The sequence below is a fragment of the Neoarius graeffei genome, chromosome 5 (genome assembly GCF_027579695.1).
Source record: "Neoarius graeffei isolate fNeoGra1 chromosome 5, fNeoGra1.pri, whole genome shotgun sequence".
NCBI lineage: Eukaryota > Metazoa > Chordata > Actinopteri > Siluriformes > Ariidae > Neoarius > Neoarius graeffei.
Window position 1 is genome coordinate 6,795,016 of NC_083573.1, and position 9,633 is coordinate 6,804,648.

Below are 9,633 nucleotides of genomic sequence, written 5' to 3' on the forward strand. Positions count from 1 at the left end.
TCCAAGGTATTTAAAAAAAAATGGCGGAGGCACTTGGTAGATTGGGATGCAGACCCAAATTGGTGGTAAGGAAAGAAAGGGTAACACCAGGGGACAAGGTCTAAAAAGGACAACAGGTTCTGTGAACTAAACAGCGAAGAAGGCAAGTATTTGGAGCTGCTAGGAGCCATCCATTCTGCAAGATCAGAAAAGAGGAATGTGAGCTTTGGCAGTCCGGAAGGTGGAAGAAGTATATGATGAGGAAGAAAAGTCAGGAAAGAGAAAGCGAGCGATGCTTGAGTAGAGGTGGTGAAGTTTGGCAGATTGGGACATGTGTCTAAAGAGATCGCAAATCAAGCAGAAGTAAAGGAGGGGGGACAAAAAAAAAATCAGAAGAACTTTTGGTGTTGAACTTTGAGGTGGCTAATCATGCTTTCTTGCAGCTGAATTCCAAAGGACGCAGCTCAACATGGCCGAGTCGAAGGCATACAAAGGTGCCGCTGGCAGCTGCCATACTACTCATGTCTGATCACAGAACACAGCTCAGATATTCATACCTTTCGGCAACTTTGAGTAGCCAGTTAACCTAACAGCATGTCTTTGGACTGTGGGGGAAACCGGAGCACTGGGAGAAAACCCACGCCAATTGGTGTTGTGGCCATGAATAAAAATTTGCAAGGAAAAAGAGAATAAATAAATCAAGAGAAAAAGAGAAGGGGAAACCAGGGTTTGAGGTGTGAAAAGGTCAGGATATTTTGCAAGGTCAAAAGTTAAGATGGCAGACTAGTGTGTGCCTAAAAGTTATTTTTCCACTTCTTTATGTGTAATAAGGCAGGGAAACGTCATCATCTACTCAAACTGCAAGCTGAAGTACTCAAGCGCACTTGGAAAAAGATTCCCTCATTCATTTTCACCCATTCTTACCAGTAGTTACGATTTCCACATGCATCTTAGTGTCCAGTTGTCATCTCTTTATTAAACTCACTGGTGATCCAGTACAGTAGTCCCTTTTAAATAAATTCCATTCAAAGCTATTGTTTTTATTGCAACTGCTGGCTATATTTATTCCTCAAAGTCTCTGTTTCTCTCTTAAAAGTGGACAGCAGGATAGTTATTATGCAGTTCAGAGCGGAGTGTGTAAAATCATCTGCCCACGTTTCAGGTCAGAATCTTGTGATCTTCACTCCTGAGTCTCCCACAATGATGCGGGCCATGGATGGATGGATCTGAAAAAAAAAAAAGAGTGAGAAAAAGTGAAACTAATGGAAATTAATAACTAATAACACCACTTGTTTTTTTTAAATCCATTTGGTTTGGGGTACATACATCCAAAACTGCTTACTTCAACATTACAATGTCAAAATAGTGCCCCAACAGTGGAATGTCCAATTCTGTTTCACGAGTATGCGGGCTGGTAGGCAGCCTCGGGCAGTGGTTGAAATAGAAGGTACCACAGTAGCTGTGCTATTTTGATGTAATGTACTATTTAGCAGTATGAGGTTCAGGACACAGCCCATGACTGTGGGTGAGAGTTGTGTTGTGGATAATTAGAAGATCTAAGGGGACATACACTATATGGCCAAAAGTATGTGGATACCAGACCATTACACCTGTATGTGGTTGTTAAACCACATTTCAAAGTCGGTCCTCGCTTTGCTGCTACAATGGCCTTCACTCCTCGGGGAAAGGCTTTCCAAGTGTCCACATACTTTTGATTATAGAGTATATGAAGGCATTTGGAATGTACGATGACGTAGTAATCAGTCGAGTCTGTACCTGTGCCTGCAGGGGTCCGTAGGGCACAAGTTCTCCATCCACAGTTAGCGTCCCCCGTGGCGATAGGGGCTGCAGCCGAAACGCTCGAGCGGAAACATGGCTCACATAAGGTGACGACAGAGAAAGATGGGTACCTCTTTCCATTGCCAGAAATAGGCGGAGAAGCGTTGCCCGGGAGATCCCGGCCCTCACAAACGTCAAGTGAATGAGTCCGTCATCAAATTGTGCATGCGGCGCTGCGAACAAATCGGCACCCAAATGCGACTGGTAGATAGCAAGTACGAGAACAAAGTCGCCTTCAATTGTCACCCAATCTCGAGTAGGCAGCGGCTGATCGAGGGGGGGCAAGAGGTTGTCTTGTGGGGGTGGATCCACAGGGGAAATAACTGGGGGGCGGGTTTTAAGCCGACCAGGATGGACCAATTCAAAGGAGAAGGCTGATGACGAGGTGGAGCTTGGCAGGCAGGTATGTGGGCCTGAATTGGAAGGTGATGAAGGAGGGGTTGGGGAAAGAGACAAAGAAAGCGAAGGGAATTTGGGTGGTAGGGAGTTAGAACTGGACTGTTGGAGGAGGGAAAGAGGGCGGGGCTTAGACACACTCGGTTTCTGGTTCTTGTTCTGGTCCGCCGAGGTTTTGGGTTTCGAGAGGGAAAACCGTGAACGACGAAACGGTGAGGAAATGGTGAGCGCTCGCTCTCGTGCCGGGTCCGCTGGAAATGCACCACAATGGAAAAAAGTCCCTTCCAGATCTGCATCTTCCCTCTCATATGCTTGCGTTTCTACTTCGTGTTCGGAATCTGCTCCGATTGGCCGGCTAAAGAAGGCGGTTGCGATCTGACTGGACGGAGCGGAGTTTTTACGAAGCATCTTTTGTTGGTCTGGGTTTGAATATGCCTCCTCCTCCTCCTCCTTTCTTCCTTCATCTGCACTGTATTCTTCTCTCACATCCCTCGTTCCATCCGTGCCATTCCATTTCCCATCCTCTCCTTCTTCATTTGTGGAAATTTTCTCATTCCTCTCAGACTCCTGTCTTTCACTTGACTCCATACTAGACCCGGATGTGCCTTCCATCCTCTCCTCCACCTCTTTTCCTTCATCTACATCATCAATTCCCTCTTCTGTCGTATTTCCTGCACAGTCATCTTCTTCCTCCTCCTCGTTCGACTCCAATCTTCCGTTTGACTGTGCACTCAACCCAGACGTTCCCTCCATCCTCTCTTCCGCCTCCATTTCTCTTTCTCGATCCTCAGCAAGACTGCTCGCCCTCACCACTCCTCCACCTCTCGCTCTCCCTCTTCTCCTCCGCCTCTCCCGATCTCTCTCCTCCCTTTCCCTCTCTCTATCACCCTTTTGGAGGCTCCTCTGTTCGCTGAGACCCATATCAGAACAAGTGCGATGGATTGGCATTCTACAGTATCCTTCAAGTCCTTCAGTGATGCTGCGGGAAAGGGGTCGATGTGGAGTCTGCGAGGAAACTTCAGGGGTTAAATTTGCCCCTCCAGGGGGCAAATAGGACAAGCGACCCTTATAGGAGCGCAGAGATGCTAAACGCACCAGCGTGCCCAATGTGAAGCGAGCAGAACCGAGTCCTCTGTAACGCTCACTCTCGATGTCCACGTCTGAAACAAAGCCCCAGGCTACAGAGAGGAAAGAGAAGAGTCTCTTGGGTGATGGGGGTCGTCCGTTTTGATTGGATGACGTAGACGGGCTTGTTGTCACGGACACCAGGTCCATGGGACGGACTCCGCCACGGCAAAGCAGGAAGCAGCAGTTGATGAGTAGGGGCTCGCGAAGGCACATGTCATATCTGAGAAAGACAGAGACCAAAAGAGAGAGTAATTGAGGCCAGGTAATATCAGGTGAGTCAGTACAAGTACTGATAATATCAGGTGAGCTAATACAGGAACACGTTTTGCCAAGTATGGGAGGTGGGTTAGGGGGGCGCTGGTGAGATACTAAAGGTAAAAGGTAAGGCCAGGTAGATGGATGGCCAGCTGAGTTGGCAGAGGTCAAGGTAAGGCCAGGTAGGTTACTACAAGTAGATGCATGGCCGGGTGAGTTAGGAGATGTAAAGGTAGGGCCAGCTAAGTTACTACAGGGAGATGTATGGCCAGCTGAGTTGGCAGAGGTAAAGGTAAGGCCAGGTAGGTTACTACAGGTAGATGTATGGCCAGCTGAGTTAGGAGGTGTAAAAGTAAGGCCAGGTAGGTTACTAGAGGTAGATGTATGGCCAGGTGAGTTAGGAGATGTAAAGGTAAGGTCAGGTAGGTTACTAAAGGTAGATGTATGGCCAGTTGAGTTAGGAGAAGTAAAGGTAAGGTCAGGTAGGTTACTAAAGGTAGATGTATGGCCAGTTGAGTTAGGAGAAGTAAAGGTAAGGTCAGGTAGGTTACTACAGGTAGATGTATGGCCAGCTGAGTTGGCAGAGGTAAAGGTAAGGCCAGGTAGGTTACTCCAAGTAGATGTATGGCCAGATGAGTTGGCAGAGGTAAAGGTCAGGCGAGGTTGATGTATGGCCAGGTGAGTTAGCTGTAAAGGTCAAGTCAGGTAGGTTACTAAAGGTCACTGTATGGCCACGTGAGTCGATCAAGGTAAATGCAAAGCCAGGTAGGTTACTACAAGTAGATGCATGACTAGCTGAGTTGGCAGAGGTAAAGGTAAGGCCAGGTAGGTTACTCCAGGTAGATGTATGGCCAGATGAGTTGGCAGAGGTAAAGGTCAGGCGAGGTCGATGTATGGCCAGGTGAGTTAGCTGTAAAGGTCAGGTCAGGTAGGTTACTAAAGGTCACTGTATGGCCACGTGAGTCGGTCAAGGTAAATGCAAAGCCAGGTAGGTTACTACAAGTAGATGCATGACTAGCTGAGTTGGCAGAGGTAAAGGTAAGGCCAGGTAGGTTATTCCAGGTAGATGTATGGCCAGATGAGTTGGCAGAGGTAAAGGTCAGGCGAGGTCGATGTATGGCCAGGTGAGTTAGCTGTAAAGGTCAAGTCAGGTAGGTTACTAAAGGTCGCTGTATGGCCAGGTGAATCGGTCAAGGTAAATGCAAAGCCAGGTAGGTTACTACAGGTAGATGCATGGCCAGGTGAGTTTGGAGGGGTAAATGTCAGGCCAAGTTAGTGTTTTACCCTGCATAGTGGTTAATGGAGCCAGCGAGCGCGTTGCCAGAACCGCACGGTAAAATTCCCACTGGAGTTTTAATTGCTTGTTCCCAGTCTGGCCTCTCCATGAGGCCATTAATCACCTGTACAGAGCAAAAGACAAAACACACAACAGTGATGTCACAGGTTTCAGACAGTAAACGTGAACCAGCGTAGATGCGTTATCTTTTGAACAAAACACATTTGTAAAAATTTAAGTGAACAGGACCTCATGCAGCAATCCATCTCCAGAGACAATAACAATGCCATCCCACTCGTGCAGAGAAATCTCTCTGATCAGCTCGCGGGCGTGATTCTGCCGTTCTAATGCACAACACGACACAAATACAAAATAAAAATATCATCACAACAAATGGAATAATGCATGAATAAAAAACAAGCTGCTTTTATTATTTATAAAGTCATAAAAAACAGACGTAAGAAAATCATATCAACAAACATTTACTGTAAATGTTGAAAACACACACACACACACGTGTACCTGTCTGTATGAGGTTGTAGCTGATGTTGGCTTCACTGATCATCGGTAAAATGTGTGTCTGACACCATTGCATTGCCAAACCCCGCCCACTGAACGGATTGACCAATAGCAGCAGGCGACGTGGGCGGGGCAACAAGCTTTTGCTGAATTCTAGAAAAGGCGACAAAATCAGTGAGCATGCTTTCTGAAGCACAAAAACATGTGGTATGGAATTTGTGATTCGAGTCCCAAACAAACACCTGTGTAGATGCTGATGTCGATCCCTCTCAGCAGGCACTGCACAGCCGTGTTCCATTTCTCCGCCTCCACTCTGCTCTCCGCCAGGTAAGCACGCACTTGCCTGCGTTTAGCCACGCCCCTGCGCCGTCTTCCCACCGGGTACCAATAGAGCACCAGCAGCGGCGGGGCGGGAGCTCGGGGGCAGTTACACCCTGCCAGTTCAGACAGAGGCATTATGACTTGGGATTCCTTCCCAGGCTTCCAAATCCTCTGCACATGGATATGAGTCAGGGTCAGAGTGAGGCTGTAAGTGCACGACGAAGGGCTCGAGGGTAATGAAGCGCTGCCTGCAGGGCTGCTCGGGCCACTGTCAGCGCCGCTGCTGCTCCCCCCCGAGCTCCCCCCCGAGTTCCCGCCCATGCTCCAGCCTGTGAATTGGCCGTGCAGCAAAGCATCCTGGGTCAAGCAAGAGTTCGGGGACGGACTGCGAGGACTCGGAGAGCGCATTCTGACACCCGTCTCTCCTCAGAGAATACGACCTGCTCACGCACAACGAGGTGTTGCGCAATCCATCTTGAGAAAACACCGTTTTGTTATCGACCGGCTCGAAACAGGGAAACGTTCTCTCAAACCGTCCGTGCTTTCAAGCTGAAAAGAAAAAGTAGTTTTTGGACCTTTTTTTGCTTTTCCTTTCAGAAGCTCAGTCCCTGAGGAACCCGTTTTTCCTTCCAGGACTTCATGAATACGGCGACTCAGAAGCGCGTTTGTTTCAGAGTTCACATTAGATCCAGGTTTGTTTGTTTTTTTTATCATGCCAAAAGAGTTCATTCACTGATTCTGCCTTGACGTATACAGTTTGGTTTATGGCCACAGATGTACATAGAGTTTCATAAATATTGCATTTCACAAGCTTGTTCTGTGAATCCACTTTGGTTGTCAAGCTCTTCGAGGGCTTCAGCAGGTTTTCAGCGCTCACGTTCGCCAACGTCTGGATGGAAGATGCACTTCAGAGGTTAATTTCCCTTCATTAGCCGATGTGTGGATGCAAAAATTAAAGTCTGGAGGTAACCAGTTTTTCAGAAGCTCGTGCTGTCAGTCTTCTTTCGTTAAAGCAAACGTCAGCAGACAAAACAACGAGAACGTCGGGATTTTCATTTTTAAATCCCTGAATTGCTACGAAGTTAAAAATCAACCTGCCTTCGCTAAGAGCGAGTCTGGAGCAGCAGATGTCGTAACTACGGAGTCAGTGCCTGTGGTTAGGTTCTTACAAATCTTGTGTGAATCACGCAAAAACGTTCCTTTTTTTTTTTTCCTGTCGCATTTGCAGAAAAGCAATCCCAGACAGCGGTTGTCATCAACGGACTTTTTTTTGGTGCCTAGATCAAAAAGCTCGACATCAGCAGTTAGATTGATCCCTGATTGCACTTACTTATTGCCTGAAGCAAAAATACTGACATCTAGTCAAAGAGAAATTACATTAAAAACAACACCGTTCTCCAGGCCTCGACTGATCAGTGTATGAGGACGATAAAGAAATAAAATCACGAACTAACGACGTAGTAAACACTAATAAATAAGTGTCCGATGTTATAAATAATAAAATCTCAAAAAGAAAATAAAATGAATCATTAAAGTCTTGTTAGTGTTGGAGAAAAAGAGAGTGCTCATCCATGAGGTACGGAGGTGTAAAAACGTGAACGATACGCAGATTACAGGCAACTTTTTTTTAATTTTTTTTACAAATTACAAAATGTCCACAGATGTAGACGGACGGAACGGAAACGCAGCAAAAGGTTCAGGTAAATTTGCTCGGGTTATCCGACAACGACGTCGCTTCCTGTTTCAGAGTGAAGATCCTTCGTCATATCGCCAAATACAGATGCGGCATCCATCTTTCCGTGAATGTCTAAACACCCTCGGAGCAGCGCAGAGTCAGAGAAGGCGGGGTTAGTGACGTCACGGCGTTACATCATCAGCCTTTGTATCTGTCTGGCATCCCAGAATTCCCTGCAAGCACACACAGAGGAACATGACATCACGAAACAGTATACCGGACGTTTAAGTACATCTCTCGGACCGTTCTTGACATACAGGACTGGAAATGTAATGATCTGACGTTTGTTGAGATGCTTTTCAGCACACCGCATTCGTAAAGAGTGATTATTCGAATTGCTGTCGCCTTCCTGTCAGCTGAAAGCAGTCTGGCTGTTCTCCTCGGACCCTTTCTCGTCAACAAACCATGCTTTTTTTTGTTTTTCTCACTGGCACCAACCAACAACGTCTGAAATAAAAAATGAACCGACGTAAGAAACTTTGCACAATGGAAGTTTTTCATCTTGTTCTCAACAAACCGTTCGCTTGTGCTCATCCTCTGTGGCTTGCTGCATGTCAGTACAGCAGACATCGACCTTTGACCTTCGAATGAATTTGCGAAACGCACTTATCAGTCCGCACGGTGAAAAAAAAACCCCAAAAATTATAAAAGTGCTGCATCAGCGATATAGCAGTGAACACAGTATTTCTGTAGATGGTGTGTGTGTGCGTGCGTGCGTGTGAGAACCACGGAACAAGACTGTGTCTCTGTGGTGACATGACGGTCGAAATACAAAGTTCATTGTTCTCCAGGACTGTAAGCAGAAGTGCAAGTTGGGTGAAAAGTGACACACACAGACACATGACTGACTCGTGACGTCATGTCACACTCCTGTCTGATTACATTTTATACATTCCTTTTACAAACCGCAGTATAACTCGCTAAAACGTTTCACTGATAGGCTACTGGCGTTCGTTTGAATATTCACAAGTGTATTTCTGACAGACAGGACTGTGCAAAAGTCTGAGGCACTTTCCATAAGAGAGCACTTTTTAGATTAAAAAACAAAACATAATGAAGGCGACTGGAAAAGTTTTGCTGCAAAATGAAGACGCGAGTGTGACGGTCAAAGTGCCCAGAAGAACTGTGGCTGGTTCTGCAAGATGCTCAGTAAAACCTCCAGCTCATTTCCTGCACTCATTGTACCCGAGACTACTGAGACCAAATATTGACTTTGTTTCATGTATTATGGCGTATTGATTACTCTTTATAGTACTTTTTTAATGTCGAAACATTTCATTTCAATATTTTTTAAGCTATTTTTGGCCGACAGCATTTCTTTACATGCGCCTAAGACTTTTGCGCACGACTGTATATATCTACACACATCCGCCATTTTGACAAAAATGTCTGCGAACAAAACGGCGTTGTCGAACCTACATACACGGAAACGTCGTATTCTCCGTTCTGATCGGTCGGAAGATGTTTTTGCTCTCCGGCGATCACAAAAATCATGACGCCTTCGATAAGGAGACGTTTGTTTCGGATTTCTGGAAGGAGCCTCCAGTGTCAGCAATCTCGACAAGGAAGGGGTCCATTTTTACAAAGGTGAGCTTACAAATGAGAAACGATGAACGTATTGTGGGATGAATTACTGACTAAAGACAAAGGGCACGTTCCTTATCAAGTGCCCTTGATTAATTGATTGCTCACCTATCTGTTTGCGAGGTGTTGAGACGAAATCAGATCAAATAAATTGCTGGAAGATTTCCAGCTCAGAGAGAGAGCGAGAGACAGTGTAAGTGCGTATTGTTATACTTAGTCTCATTGTAATACTGGGTGGAGGGTTTAGGACACGATCCTGACTTTCTCAGAAAGTTACAAAGGACGCATTCTTCCTCGCTTTCTCTTCCATACAACATTTATGTTTTTAATACCATAATAAAGGGTTGGGATGGAAACTTCAAAATGTTTTATTTTTTTAAACCGACTGTCTGTCCTGTTCTATATAAAAAACTGAAAGCCAGCGATGATGGATGGAATGATGAAATGATTAAGCGTGGTTCGATTCCGATGATGCTTTTATACGCTATAGCTATCATATGCACACTTTTACACCTTTCCCTTTCGTACTTTGGATTTGACGTTGGCTCTGGAGGCAGGGGTTTTTTTTAAAACAAAATTACAATCATAAAAACAGACACTG

The 9,633-nt window shown here is 45.9% G+C and overlaps 1 protein-coding gene across 1 annotated transcript; it reads right to left on the bottom strand.

The window, feature by feature from the left end:
* Positions 1-935: 935 nt before the first annotated feature.
* sphk2 (sphingosine kinase 2) lies at positions 936-7,618 on the bottom strand. Its single transcript, XM_060921078.1, has 6 exons — positions 5,635-7,618; positions 5,396-5,545; positions 5,123-5,217; positions 4,882-4,997; positions 1,756-3,562; positions 936-1,205 (listed from the first exon to the last, which is right to left on the bottom strand). The coding sequence occupies exons 1-6, from the start codon at positions 6,119-6,121 to the stop codon at positions 1,143-1,145; spliced, it is 2,718 nt and encodes a 905-aa protein (XP_060777061.1). The 5' UTR covers positions 6,122-7,618; the 3' UTR covers positions 936-1,142.
* Between the last annotated feature and the right edge of the window lie 2,015 nt (positions 7,619-9,633).

Bases quoted from the DNA above. Each gene is read 5' to 3' on its own strand.
- sphk2 (XM_060921078.1), bottom strand. From the start codon at position 6,121: ATGCGCTCTCCGAGTCCTCGCAGTCCGTCCCCGAACTCTTGCTTGACC. The intron at 5,218-5,395 runs GTACACGTGTGT...GTTGTGCATTAG, and splicing joins CTACAACCTCATACAGACAG to AACGGCAGAATCACGCCCGC. The intron at 3,563-4,881 runs GTAAAACACTAA...TGTCTTTCTCAG, and splicing joins TCCATTAACCACTATGCAGG to ATATGACATGTGCCTTCGCG.